The 15,696-nt window shown below is 45.4% G+C and overlaps 1 protein-coding gene across 1 annotated transcript; it reads right to left on the bottom strand.

The window, feature by feature from the left end:
- Positions 1-13,796: 13,796 nt before the first annotated feature.
- LOC136510384 (peroxidase 45-like) lies at positions 13,797-14,111 on the bottom strand. Its single transcript, XM_066504852.1, has one exon. The coding sequence runs from the start codon at positions 14,109-14,111 to the stop codon at positions 13,797-13,799; it is 315 nt and encodes a 104-aa protein (XP_066360949.1).
- Positions 14,112-15,696: the final 1,585 nt, after the last annotated feature.

Here is a 15,696-nt window from a genome sequence, read left to right on the forward strand (position 1 = left end):
GTTGTTGAGATAGGTACAGTGGAAGTAAATGGACAAATTCATTTTAGCAAATTTATTTGTGCATTCAAGGCTAGCATTGATGGGTTTTTACAAGGTTATAGGCCTTACATTAGCATAGACTCCACTGCCCTCAATGGGCAGTGGAATGGGTACATGCCTGTTGCCAATGCTATTGATGGACATAATTGGATGTTCCCTATAACATTTGGTCTATTTGATAGAGAAACCAAGGAAAATTGGACATGGTTCATGGAAAAATTGAGAGATGCATTAGGCCCAATGGACAAATTAGCAGTATGTACAAATTCTTGTAAAGGATTAGAGGCTATTGTGAAGATTGTTTTCCCTCAAGCTGAACATAGGGAGTGCATCAAGCATCTAATAGACAACATGAAGAAGAAATTTAAAGGTGCAATTTACTCCAAATACATGTGGCCTGCTGCCAGGGCCTATCTCCCTGACAAACATGAGTATTTCATGAGCAAGGTTATCGTTGCTTCTACTGCGGTGTTGCCATGGCTAAATGAGCATCACAACTTGCTATGGGCCAGATCCAAGTTCTCACCTGACATCAAATATGACTACATCAATAACAACTTGGCTGAATCCTAGAATTCATGGATCAAGGAGCACAAAGATCTTCCTATATATGCCTTAGCTGATGCTATTAGAGAGCAGATATTGAAGTTATTTGCAAAGAGGAGGGCTATATCTAGAGCTCTGAAAGAAACTATACTGCCTGCTGTGGTTCATCAGATGAATGCTGCATCAAAAGGATTGAGGCACTTGAAGGTCACAAAAAGGGATAGAAACCAAGCAGAGGTGTCAGTGGTGTACAAAGATGAAGAAGTGAGAAGACATGTCGTGTACCTAGATAAGAAAATATGCACTTGCAGAGAATGTGAGGTCAGTGGGAAGCCCTGCCAGCATGCATTGGCAGTCATCACCACAGAGAGGAACCCAAACATGAAACAATACATAGACATGGCCTTCTCAGTTGAGAAATTTAAAGCTGCATATGCAGGAGTAATACCAAACATCACTGACAGGAATCAGTGGCCTCAAGTGGACAAAGGTTTCAAGTTGCAGCCACCAGTTGCCAAGCCAAAAAAGAAAACTGCTGGAAGGCTGAGGAATAAAAGGATTTTATCTTGCTTGGAGAGGATAGGGAAAGCCACAAGACCATCAAAGTGTGATGGCTATGGTGAACTTGGGCACAAGAAAGGAAGCTCCAATTGTCCCCTAACTGGCACTAAGAAAATGTATCACTCTAACCAAATTTACATCATTGTTTTACTAATAATCTGTACTAACTAACTAAAAATGTAGGAAAAGGACCAAAAAGACTAAATCAACAGTGGGGAGGAAGAAGTCGAAGACTGATGCACCCAAGGAAGGTTCTTCTTCCAAGCAACCTTCTCCCTCCAAGCCAGCTCCAAATACTCCAAGAACAAGGGCAACAGTTGCTAGGGAAGCAGCAGCAGCAGCTGAAGCTGAATCTCAAGCACAACCAACTCCAATTCCACCTACTAAGAGGTATGTTTCATCCAGTTTCCATGTTTCTGGTCCATATTATAGGGTCAATTACCAAACAATGCATCCCACGATCTAGGAGGTCGCCCTTAGGTGAGCCTGTACCACTAGAGATGGTTGTATGTGAAGATCACCCTGCACTTGCTAAGAAGATGACGCCTAGGAAGAAACAGTTGGATTCGAATGTGAAGAAGGCCAGTCCAACCAAGACCTAATCTGTTTGATAAGCAAGAAGTCTTAATTTGGGCTATTTTGTAATGGCTATGTAGCCTTGAAAACTGCAAACAATGGTTGTGTAATCTATTTTGTGCAAAAAAACATGTAATGGCTAGGGATAATGGCTTTGTTGCCCTGCTGCTCTCATTAGCAACTGCTGAACTTTGTTAGCTAGAAGACTGCAAACTTTAGTGCCTTGTTGCTAGAACATGCAATGGATGTGTTGCCTTACTCCTTTTATTGCAAACCGCATGTTTGTGGACACTTTTTCAAGCACTGTCAAGTTCAGTTTGTAAATCACAACATGCAGTTGAATCAAATGCATTAGACATAACATGATCCATACATGAGGATGAGGTTCATAGGTACATCAGGTTCATCGTCATTTGCCAAATTACATATCACCCAAACACTACTTGATAAGGTACATAATCCCTACAACTAGCAGTCCACCAAGAACCAACACCAATAGCTTCACAATTGAGACCAAGTTCTCCATCTGTGATTGCATTTGCCTAGCACCGGATGGAATAGACTCTGCTTTAACCTCTCATTCTCCTTCATCATCAGCAACCACATCGTGCAGTGTCACCTTGCTTAGCTCAACCAGCTTCTTCAGGTACTTCTTTTGCCATTTGAAGAAGGGATAGGTAGTTGGATCCTAAAAACATATCAATGAAAATGAGCTTCAAACTCACCAATGCAGATCCCAATCAGCAAAAAAGGGAAAAATGGATAAGAAACAAGATCAGGCGCAAACATATCTCACCCCTTGCACGTTCGTCGGGCACTTGAAGAAAAACCCTACCATAGTTCTCCTCTGTCCATGCCCGTAGCTCGATGACCTGAGCCTGGCCACACTCAGGGCACTGGATCAGCGGGAGCCCGGTCTCATCTCCAACCAAGATGCGGTGCCTAGGGCAAACAGCCGGTCTAGCCGTCGGTCGAGAAGCCCTGCTCCCTTGCCTCGACGACTCTCCCCACCAGCGAGGGGAAGACATGGCGCAACGGATGTCAAGGTCAGCAAGAAGAAGAAGAAGTGGGAGTGCATTGGAGAGTGTGGCGTTCAGATCCGCCGGTGGAGAAGAAGAGAAAGGCCATTGGAGAAGAAGAATGGGGGCGGCTGGGGATACGAGGAGCGAGCCCACATGGTTAAAGGATAAGGCAAGGGGCAGCAAGGTCTTTTTACGTGCACCTACCACACTGGTAAGCTGACCGGGTGTGCCACGCAACCAAAATGTCTACAAATTGGAAGTTTTGGTTAGTTTGGGAGCAAAAAATTAGGACCACGTAGAAAGTTAACAATTGAGCTCGTGTCGGTCATAAGAGTGGCTAAAAGTTAAATATCCCCCGTCGACGCGTCAACGTCAATAAGATCGTATTGTCGCTACTCCTAGAATGGGTGTAGTCGCTAAATTGCCAATCAAAAAGACAAATGAATATATTACGTCAACGGAAAGACACAGCTGACGACAAAAAGATTTACGTGGTGTAGGTGTGGGATAGGAGTACCATAAGCACAATGATCGACTTTGCACTCATGATGCAGTCCAGGTCACCTTTATTTAAACTGCAAGTGACGCAGTAGTAAGTAGCACGTGCTTTGTGTGTCCAAATACAAGTCAAGGTGATATTTCTTAAAAAAACAAGTCAAGGTGATAGATGCACTTTATTTTACAGAGCATCGTGTATATGGAGTTGCAAATGGATCATCCGCCTTATATGCCCAATTTGCTTCGCTGAAAAAACAAGCCGAAACACTGCCCCGACTGATTTGTTGTGAGAGAAAAACACTGTTCCGACTGAAAAAAACAAATTGAAAAATACGAATTATAAGAGAAACGAACATGGCCTATAGTTATCTAATGGAGCAATTGGTTCGATGAATGGGATGGTTCCTATCTTCCACTCTTTTTTTGTTTCCTAGAAATGAATGGATTGATACTTGTTCAAGCGCAACCTAGAATCAAATTCAGGTTGAACAAAACACTCCACCCACCCGTATATATAAGGACCTGTTTGGATCCATTAGCACTAAAAATGAGCTAACTAATGGCTGCTATTTTTTTAACTAGCTAATTTTAGTAGGTGAGTGTTTGCATCCACCTGCTAATAGCTGCTAATAGTTGGTTGGATAGTGAGTGAAGGTACATATAAACTATTAGCAACTATAAACCTGTTAATGGAACTAGTAGTTAGCAGTTAGAAACCCTCTGGCTAATAATTATTAGCATGTTATTACCAGGTTTGTTTGGATCCATTAGTACTAATTTTAGTGGCTAGTTTTTAGTGTTAATGGATCCAAACAAGCCCTAAGTTAATAATAATTTTAATATAAACATGAGGTATGGAGTTGTTCATCCAACTTTTATAGGAAGACCCCGTGGCAAAGATATAGGGCTGGTTAATTTAGAAAAATAGGGGCAATTGCATAACTAGAGGTGCACGGGCAAGATGAGGCACGATTCTCCATTCCCACTGTGAAGCCCACTTATGGGAAAATCGATTCCTACCAACATGGGTTGGAATCACTAAGGTTTGCTCGATTATAATCCTTCCATTCTAAATGGTAAGATGTTTTGACTTATATATGAATTTTGTTATATATCTAGACATAATGTATATCTGAGTATATAAAGATTATGCATATAAAAAAGTTAGAACATCTTACTATTCTTTTAAGGAGAATAAACTCTACTTTTAAGAAAGCAACGTACGGTACAAGATTGGGGATACCAGTTTCAAAAGCATATAATATAACAGAAAAAGTCTAGAAACATTGAAATCAAATTTCGTAGATGTCTGTTGGCATAACAACGCTAGGCTTAAACTTCTTCATCCACCCCAGGACGATGCTGTCCTTCGCAACGTCTTACCATTTGGAACCGAAGTATTATACTTCGGCGGACGATAAGAATCACATCATTTGCTTGATTAATTTCACTACTAGCATCAGCTAAGAATCCGATCAAAACAATGACATGTCCAACAAGTACCTCCGTTACGTTTCATATTGATCCGATCAAAACAATGACACGTCCAACAAGTACCTCCGTTACGTTTCATATTGCCCCCCCCCCCCCTCTTTTTTTTTTTGTGGCCGTAAGAAGTGGTATGTAAAACTGAATTTTTTGCTCCATAGAGCCGTCACCTATTACTACTGCCTTCCAGTGTAAATTCGCCACATGTTCAACAAGCAGAGGTTACAGGCCACGAAGACCTAGACTAAATCCAAGTCTTGCACTAAAAAAGAAGATATGCTGGCCGCTAGAGCTGATTGAAACCGTGTCTTTTGTCTACGCTGGATCGATATCGGAGCTGACTTATACGGATCATTCATCAATCATCATAGATTCATAGTTTAGCAAGACTGCAGACAGAGGCCAGCTGATGCGTATGATATGGATGTGATGCATCGGCATTACCTGCTTGTCATCTCCCGTGGAGCTCTGATTCGGCCCGGCTGTTTATTTCCAAGTACTCCCCTGTCCAGCTTCAAAAAAAGTACTCCCCTGTCCCTCCGAGAAGCTGTATATGTGACGTTTCCCGGCTGCAAATCCGACTTGTTGCTTGCGTCTGTATTTTTTATGCTTGAAACGTCATATGTAACGGGTCAGTAGTAGCGCGTGTTTAGTTGGTGCCCAACTTCCAAAAAGTTGCTACAGTATCTGTCACATCGAATAGTTGCGGCCCGTGCATGGAGCATTAAATGTAGACGAAAAGAAAAACTAATTACACAGTTTGGTGGGAAATTGCGAGACGAACGTTTTGAGCCTAATTAGTCCATGTTTGAACACTATTTGCCAAATAAAAACGAACGTGCTACAGTAGCCCCAAAATCCAAATTCACCCAACTAAACAAGGCCGTAGTGTGCTTGTATTTCTCTGGAAGCTACTTTGGGGCAGGTCTGATGTTGATGTTGATGACTCAAGAAACATGATGGTTTGCAACGTCGGCGTTACACAAACGGAGAAACTTAGACCATGTTTGGCATAGCTCTCGGAGCACAGGCTCTGCTAATTAATAGTTTTCTATTGAGAAATGGTTTTATACTGATCTTGTGAAGTGGTTCTCCCAAATGAACTATCCAACAATGACGTTAAGGTCTGAGAGCCGAAAAATGTAGCTTTCTTCTGATTTACTCCATCAGTAGAGTCAGTGTATCCATAAAGTTTATCCTAAAAAATTATGGAAGAGAAACATTTTTAGTCAAAGAATCATTTCTCACAGAAAATCAGCATCCACATATAGTTTAAATAACAGAAGCTCTAGCAAACATATCCTTTTTTTTAAGGTCCAGTTTAGTTTGCAAAAAATTTTGCAAAATTTTTCACATTCCTCGTCACATCGAATCTTTGGACGCATGCATGAAGCATTAAATATAAATAAAAAATAAAACTAATTACACAGTTTAGACGAAATCCACGAGACGAATCTTTTAAGCCTAATTAGACTATGATTGGACACTATTTGCCAAATAACAACGAAAATACTACAGTGCCTATTTTACCAAAAATTTTGAAACTAAACTGGGCCTAAGATAAAGACCAAACATGCATGTCCTTGTATGCATGCGGTCTCGTTGAGATTGACACCGTGGTGACATGACATATCGCAGAAATTCTTAGGTAGTGTTTAGTTCCTAAAATTTTTCAAGATTTTTCGTCATATCGAATCTTTAGACGCATGCATGAAGCATTAAATATAAATAAAAAATAAAACTAATTACACAGTTTAGACGAAATTCACGAGACAAATCTTTTAAGCCTAATTAGACTATAATTGGACACTAATTGTCAAATAACAACAAAAGTGCTACAGTACCATTTCGCTAAAAATTTTGCCAACTAAACAAGCCCTTAGAAACGCAAGTGAAAAGGTTGCTGAACTCTATCCTCGAAGTTACCGACGACGGATAGAGAAATATATATCGCGGGGATTGAAAGGTATGGCTACGATCACGGTGCACTTACTATGTTTCGGTCAAGTACTCAAGTTCAAGCTTTGTTTTGATAGCAAGTGCACGCCAGTGGTCGATGTGACTGCAGTGGCATGTGTTCCACTCATTATCTAAAAGGAGCGTGGAATTTTAGTTTCTCGTGGAGAGAAACGAGAAGAAGAATAAGCGAACAAGAAGCATATACGGATCATGTTTGGCACAAGGGATAATGTTAGCAACCCCAACTGGATTGCTCTCAAATACTTGATTCCCGTAGCGGAGAAGATTTTTTTAACACTTTTTTAAATTAATTTTAAATCTAATACTGTTTAATTTTTTTCCCCAAAACTAACACTTTTGGCCGCGCCTATTGTCATGGCGCGGCGAAACGCCTGTGCCGCGCCATGCATGGTGGCGCGGCGAGAGGGGTGACGTGGCGACGACCGGGGCGCTGACCGGTGACGTGGCAGGGTCTGCCGCGCCACCGATCTTGGCGCGGCACTGACGCGCCATATCCCACGGCGCGGCAGTCCCAGGTACATATCGCCCGCGAGCCGCCGCCCTCCCTCTGTCTGCCTGCCCGTCCGCCTTGCCTGCCAGCCTCGCCGCTCGCCGTGCCTGCCGCCACCCGCCGCGCCGGCCGCGCCACGCACGCCGGCGCGTCCCTCCCGCAGCGCCCGCACGTGTCCACCGCGCCCGCACGCCACCACGACGACGACGCCCGCACGACCACGATGACGACGCATGCCGGCAGCGAGTAAGATTGATTACAGTCCTAATTAAGTGCTAATTTCAGTTTAGGCGTTCCTGTAATTAGGTTAATTAAGATCTTGTCTAAGTATAAGTTCTAACAATTGGTATCCGATAAGCCGCTTAGCCTAATTCTTGAACCCTAAGACCTAATTAGTGTTTGGTTAAGATCTAAATAGCCTCGGATTTGTCCGATTCAAAGTTCTTTAAGACAAATCAGAATATAGGGTTTCGCTTAAGCACCGAGAAGGAGGGGAGTCGAATCAACTTCAACACTAAGCTCCAGTTTTTGTCCAAATCCGAACCCTAGGAATGCAAATTGCCAAAATCCGGTAACAATCCCCAACCCTAAGATCAGTAAGACGCTTTTCACTTATCTTAAGAACTAAGATGGCACCGTCGGGCTCATTCACGAGTTCGCCGACGGCCACAAAAGGGAGCCACGCAGCCGCCCTGCTATGTGCGCGCGTGGTCTCCGCGCCACGGACGCCTGCCGCGCCACGGACGCCCGCAGGCATAGAGGACGAGGGCAGCAGGTCCATACATAGAAGTTGCTTATTTTCCTAGTGAAGTTGTTTAATATGTCTGTTAATGTTACTTTGAATATATACATGTGCTTTTCATATTGTGTTCGTATTGTATAACAAGTAATTCAAATTTTGCAATGCTACATAATGTTAATTTCAATATTGTTAATTTGAATACTCTAACCCTTTGTTTATCAATTTGTAACAGGATGGCCCCTCCCACGCAACATCCGTTGTACCATCTTCTTGAGGTGGAGTACGACGAGCTGCACCGAGCACACTTCTTGTGACAGAACCACCTAATCTAATGCCTCCCAGGAGTGCTTGTCTTCCATTAGACACTAAACACCCAAAGGAGAATACTAAATTACTCGGTTCCGTCGGGCACACCCCAGGGGAGAACCCGAAAATCCACATTTTTGTCGTTAGGATCACAAATGAGAGAATAAAGCTTACATCATTCTGAACCATTTCTTACATCACTTTTAGTACAACATCAGAGTATAATATTTATTATTATAACAGCAGAATGTACTCATATTATTAGAGTTATAAACAGTTTAATTAAACAGCGGGATATAAACATGTGATCAGAATTACAGCGAAAATAAATATCTAATCATGACATGATGAAGTATTGATATATAAACTACGACAATAGATTATGAAACTTTCATTTATAAAAGCATTTGGTGAGAGTTATAAATAAAAACTATGATCGCAGCGTAAAGGAAATCCTCGTTGAGCCCACTAGGAGGTATCCACACACAAGGGTCAGCTCTAGCATCCACCTGTCACCTGTAACAGGGAGAATAAAACCCTGAGTACTCAATTGTACTCAGCAAGACTTACCCGACAGGAGAAAAGAAAAAACTAAAGGATATGCAAAACTATTTGACTTGTGGGTTTATTGCATTTACAGGAAGCATTACTAAGCGTGCGTCCTTATATTCGATTCTTATTAATAGCCATATTGGTTCATTAACTAACCATTTTATGTAAGCACCTGTACTACTTTCAAGCAGGTGGTAAGCAATCAGATTTTCTTTTTCCATCTTTTATTTTTCTGTTCTTACTACGATGCTAAACCGCAGACAAGTCGTACCGGATTTCCCAGCGATTCGTGAATCAATGTGCCCAGCTGGGTGCCCCAAAAACACACGCCCCACTTGTACCCCATGCACAAGCAGGACTAACCCATCACTCTCCTGTCCCGGGTGTCCAGGTCCCCGTCCAAACTTGGACTCCAAGCCCCCACTCCTGAGTCCCAGATTCAGTGTGGTGCAAGGACCTCCACCATCTATGCCTCCAATTAGTCGGTCCGAAAAGAGCCGGATCCATGACAAGAGAGGAACAAGTCTTCCCTGCGCCCATACCCAAGTATGCGCTCGGGACAATAAATCTTTGACTTGTCTAGAGTCATATGCAACGACCAGTCCTTAATCGACACAGACAGGGAAAAAGTGTAACCGAGCTATGCCTTGTTGGCCGCAGGACACAACCCCTTACACCCACCAATACCCAAACCATATCCCTACCCGGTCACCAGTTACCTTTACCATTTTATCATGAGTGATCATATTTTATTACCTATTTGCGAGTAACGGCAGGTTACTCACGCTACCGATATCCTGAGTATAGCAGCTACTCGACCTGTGCTAGTAGGACTCATGGGTAGATATATTTATGCATGTAGTTTTTATAAAATGCCTGTAACTTAAATGCACATCATAGATATATATTCAGTGATCATTTAAAATACGGGTTATGCACCGGGGCTTGTCTGGGTAAGATATATATTAAAAGTTAGTATTCGCATCTTCAGATCATCCACCATCATCTGAATAGAAAGCCCGTCGCATCATCTCCTGGAGAGAATACCATCACACCATCTGCAGATTCCCACACATCCTTCACTTGATCCGTTGACCCATCATCGTACCTATATGATATGCATTGATGTAAATGCATAGATGTAAATAATTAACGATAGCCGAAATGCTTAGAAATCCAATCATGCCTTACAAGCTAATGAGATATCTCTAACGCCGACCGTACTTAGCTACGTATCCATGATGTCGAATAAGGCGTTACTTCTCAACAACTATTTTAGTTATATAAACTCAAGTTGTTTCTTTATTCCATTCTATCAATTTAACCTTTATTTGGAATAGGGCATCATTATCTATTTAGCAAACTAATTATTCTAGAGCTACAAAAATTACAGTGAGTACCTAATATTGCTAGGAGCCTACTGTATAAATTTTAGATTCAACAATATTACCAATTTAACATGGAAATTCCTACAAGTTTATGTTTTACAAAACTACCCACCTTAAATTAATTATATAGCTTCCAAGAATATTATCCAACTATGTGAACAAATTATACTAACAAGTAGATCATGATTTTAGGAGACTAACAAAATTGGTTTCACAATTTTATGATTTTTCTACACTTTATTTTCAATTTTAGAAATGAACTAAATTAACAAAACCAAAACAGCGCAACAGACAAGGCCTGGGCGACCAAACTCGGCCCGAAGACGCGCAGTGGCCCATCAGCCCGAACAGCCAGTCAACGCGGACGCGGACGCGCACAGTGGCTGGCCCAGCGAGACGCGGCGGCCTAGGCGCTCAGGCATCGGCGTTGACGGCCCAGCGCGCAGGCAGCGACAGGCCGGCCCAGCGCGGGCGGCACCCATCTGGCCCAAACGGCACGGACACCAGCGGAATTGGCCCAGGCGCGACGGCGAGCAGGCCGGCCCACGCGGCCAGGCCAGACAGCGGCGGTGTTTTAGCGATTAGGCCCCTGAGCTTACTTGAAATTAACTACGCCCTTTTATGTAAACCTATGAGTCTAACGTTTTTACAAAATGAACCCGATAAAGACTTCTATTCATGCTTCCTCACCTTTTTACCTTCCTCAAGAGCAGAGCACGGCAGGGAAGACCATCCGTCGGTCAAATGAGCAGCTCACCGGCGGTGGTGATTTCGCAGGGCGGCGCGCAGGGCAACAGTGGCTCTGGCCGCACCCAAGTACGGGAGAAGCACGGCCGGGCGAGACCGGTGGAGCACCCGCCACGCACGTGGACAACTCAGAGACGACGGCGGCGGCGGTTGCCCGAGCAGGAACCGCGGCATGGCAGCGGCCGCGCTGCACCGGAGGTGGCGCACGGCGTTGAGAGCCACGGTTCAGAGCGGTCCGCGGAGCGCACGACGGACGGCAGGAGACGAGGCCGGCGATGGGGCTCGGGCGGCCGCGGGCCGGACACGGCGAGGCGCTGTGGAGCAACGCGAGCAGGTCGCGATTAGACCGGGCGCTGCGGCTTGGCGCGTCGAGGAACCACGGGTCCAGCGCGGGACCGGGGCACATGCGCTCATGCGGGGAGCCGGGCAACGGCGCAGCAGCGGGGCGTGGCAGCGAGGCACAGCAGTGGGGCAACAGCGTATCAAGGAGGGGCGCCGGTGCACGGCAGCGCGGGCTCAGAGGACGGGAGTGGCGCGAAGAGGTGCGCGGCCACGACCGGCTCACCAGACCCCGGCGCGGACCGAGGGGGAAGCTCGGCACGGCGGTGCTGACGGCGCACGCGACAAGGATGCAGCGTCGCTGCATGCGTGTGTTGCTCTGCTTGTAAGGACTCCGGGCTGCTGGCCTGATAGAAAGAAAAAGGGGAGCAGAGGAACAGAGTTAGGCAAGACAAAGACAAGCAAGGCAGACGATAGACACAAGACAGACGATGATGGTGATGGTGAACGCACGCTGTGAGAAGAGGAAATGAGGTGGTTCCAGGCGTACGGGAGAGAGGAGATGCAAGCAACGCAGTACACAACAGCAGTAGCATGGACGGTGGCGCTTAGCGGGGACAACAGCAACTGAGGTTAGCAACGCAGAGTCACAACGGGAGATGAGACAATACATAATTGCAATGCCAACCGAGTACGCTGCACGCCGCGCCCGAAAAAATAAATGAAACCGCTGCTCTCTCCCTCTCGTCAGTTCGTGCTTAATTTATCCGAAAACTGTTTGCTAGAATTGTCGTTCGACATTCCTAAATATTTCTACGTACTGCGTAATTTAACTTGAGTGCTTAATTGAGTCCACGAAACTAAGCCACACAGGATTCACTTATCGCTTCAAGTATGTTTTAAATCAAAAATTCGAGAAACTCGTTTCGACAGTTTTACTCAGGCCTAAATCGTGGTGCTAAATAAGATCGTAACACCGGGGTGTTACACTTCTTGACTGTCACCGACGCAGAGGTGCCCTTGCCTCCTTTGAGGCCCCGCACGCACACCAGGGTGCACCAGTGGGATGCTCCGGAGCTCCAGTACTATCTGAGTCCTGTCACTAGGGATGAGTCAGACGAGTATCGCTGCAACATTCCTCTTATTTTCTTCCACGTGGTTGAGATTCACTTGCCCATCAGGGGTTGCAGGCAATTTGGAAGAATGACAGGCTACCCACCACCGCTTTACTCCACCAACCAAGAATTGCACGAGTGCGTTATCGATTAATAACAAAGCTACAATTCAGAGGTGTGTATGGTACAACTAATAATCGTTTTATTGCAGATATGACTGCAGGAAGAGGTACAAGACCAAGGATTAGCGCGTGACACACAACGCATACATCCAGTTGTGGCAGAACAGGGACCGGCAGTCGATTGATGCGGGTCCCCAACACGACCAGCACACCTTCGATGAGTACCTGCGGTGGCTTCACAGGTCTACGAGGACACATATCAAGCCCCACGTACACTGAGGAGGGATTGCCGAGGAAGATGTGATCGAAGATGTGTACGACGTTGCCACTAGGGACGACACACAGCTACAGAGAGCCCCGCTTTAAAGATACGTGGTAAGATACTCGAATGGTATAATTTGTTATCCATTTGATATTAAGTATGTGTACTAAAACTGTCCAACCACGTTTCTATACCCAGGCAACATAATTGTCAAGGATATCCAACGAAGCTGCGTTTTGGCTTCACGAGTCTAGAGGGCAGGGACCAGACGTTCTCGAGGCTTTTGTGGAGGTAAACATAAACTTGTCCGTTCCGAAAATGTTTCTTTAGTGTATATACGTTTGGGAAATGCACTAACTTTAACGTCTATTTATGCAGAAGGTGAAGAAGAGTTGTAGGAAGCTAGCTTAGAAGCTGAGCTGCATGGACACTCCTTGGGTGAAACCCGATTATCCGGCACGGTCGGGTGGCAAGTCTTCTGGCTCTTTGAGGACACCAGCCGACTCTTCTCAGCCGGTGACAGGTGCTGCTTCCACAGTGCATACACCACCACATCATAGCGCTGGGAAGGACCCTGCAAACGAGGACGACGAGGACGACGATCCCTCGGGCTTCCGCATACAGCACCACCAGTGGGATGATTGGCAGCAGAACGAGATCGGCATGTCTTAGCTTGGTGGTGCTCCGCTTGGTACCCAAGGAACCTCACAGGTAGTAACAAAGGTAGTTTCTTTAAATGCGTAGGCTTCATGAACTAACGATCATACAGATTATAAGTAATCGTGCATATCATATACTTGCAGGGTACGAGCCGTACGCACCGGCAACGCGACCACACCGACGTTGGCTACAGTCCCAATGTGTTGCCTACAAATCCGAAGAGACAGAGGCGTCCGAGGGATCCTTATACTCCTGGGACTTAGTTGGTTATGTCGAACTTATGTCAAACAAATATTGTCGTCCAAAACTTATGTCGAACAAATGTTATGTGGCAACTTGTCAACTTGCGCACGGACTCTATTTATTTGCTTCATATTCATTTCAATGCGTCGCGGCAGCACTGCCGACGAGATTAACTAGCAACTAGTTCGGGAACCGGCAGTCTCGGCGTATATCGCCGTCGATGGCCGGCGTCTTGACCCCGATCCTCCCGAGCTTAGTCATCGCCGTCACAAAATCACCGAAGAAGGCACCCTGGTTGGACGCGTAGTAGTCAACCGTGCTGCGCGACCTCATGTCGGAGTAGAGCACCTGGTCGGAGCCCAGGAGGCCCTTGTCGACCTGCAGGTTCCGGTAGAAGGCGTTGTCGAAGCCCACCGGCGAGGGGTCGAGGAAGGCGAAGGCGTTGGGGTCCGAGCTGTAGGTGTCGTTCAGCTGCGAAGCGAAGCCGGGGTCCATGGTCGCGTCGCTGCCGATCCTCACCGACAACAACTCCCGTTCAATTGCAATTGAGGCTGGTCTTCTGTCTGCGTCCAGGTCTTGCCGCGCCGTGGGCCTTGGCGCGTCAGTGCCGCGATGTGGTCTATGGCGCGGTAGACCCTGCCACGTCACCGGTCAGCGCACCGGTCGTTGCCACGTCACCCCTCTCGTCGTGCCACCATGCATGGCGCGGCACAGGCGTTTCGCCGCGCCATGGCAATAGGCACGGCCAAAAGTGTTAGTTTTGAAAAAAAATTTAAACAGTATTAGATTTAAAATTAGTTTACAAAAAATATTAAAAATAATAAAAATTCGCAGAGAACGGGGTACAGGAGACCTAGAAGAAGATAAACAGTAGAACTAGTAAAGGGTAAAGATACTCTGTTGATTGATATTTTGGTTGATCCTTCACTTGTCCTCCTCTGTTCCTTTAAGTAGCGAGCGCCCCTCGCTGCCCTGACAGATAATCTCTTGATTAGGGGCCTAAGACCCAAGAGGTGATCACTGTAGCAGCCTTTCAGCAGGAGTAGCCTTCTCCTTTAGAATTTCTTAACTAGCTAGCTTATGGATTCCTAGTTGACTGACTAGTGTTTGGTGAAAGCCCTGCCTGCAGGGGAGAAGCTAGCAAAGCCTGGAAAATGGATACACTTGCTTGCATTGCATCCCACCATTACAGAAAGTACTACATACACACAGGCACACTAACGATTAGAGGCCTGCGAGCAGAAGATTGAGCTGAACTAAACTTTCGCTGGTTTCCATTGACAGGCCCATCCACAAATGCAAAGTTTGTAGCTGCTCGCAGTATGTTCGTCATTACTTAGCTATTGCAATTATTTTTTACATTCTACCAGTCATACAGTCTGCTCGCTGGTTGGTTTCAGTCAGGGGTTATCAGCCATAATACAGTGTTTTTCTCTCACAACAAACTAGCACCAGCTAGGTTTACCAGCCCACCCACCAGCGAACAGGCCGATATAGTATATCGAACTACTCTTGGCTTCAGAAATCAGAATAGGTGGTGACAGTTGGAGTGATGATGACATGTATATCGAACTACTCTTCGCTTCAGCATGTAGTGGAAGGCATCACGTGGTTGGTGGTGGGGGCTGGCTAGTCTGTTGTTTAACAATGGTCACCAAGTAAAATAATTTCATTAAACTCATGATGTCACTGTAACCACGAGATATTTTGATGAAGGTTAGAGAGGTGCTTCCATTTTTTTTTTCTAGAACATTTCTACTTGTGCCACGTAGAGGAAAAAACCTTACACGTTCTCACTATCATTAATTTACCTTTGTCGTCGGGAAGGATCATTGGTCGCAATGGCCCAACAAGAAGCGGCCCAATAGTATCCAGATGTTTCTGTAACTTGACACTGACAGCATAGCTTCATAACTAACCACTAACTGGGCCAGGCTATTATAGCACACAAATGACAAATGGCCCCGTTATCCCACCTAAGCAAAATGATCCCGTTGTATTGGGCTAGATCGATTTGGCACGGCCGGCACAAGAAATAGGACCTAACCCAACATTGGCAAATGTTCAGTTCATTCACTGT

This window comes from Miscanthus floridulus, chromosome 16 (genome assembly GCF_019320115.1).
Source record: "Miscanthus floridulus cultivar M001 chromosome 16, ASM1932011v1, whole genome shotgun sequence".
NCBI classification, from domain to species: Eukaryota; Viridiplantae; Streptophyta; class Magnoliopsida; order Poales; family Poaceae; genus Miscanthus; species Miscanthus floridulus.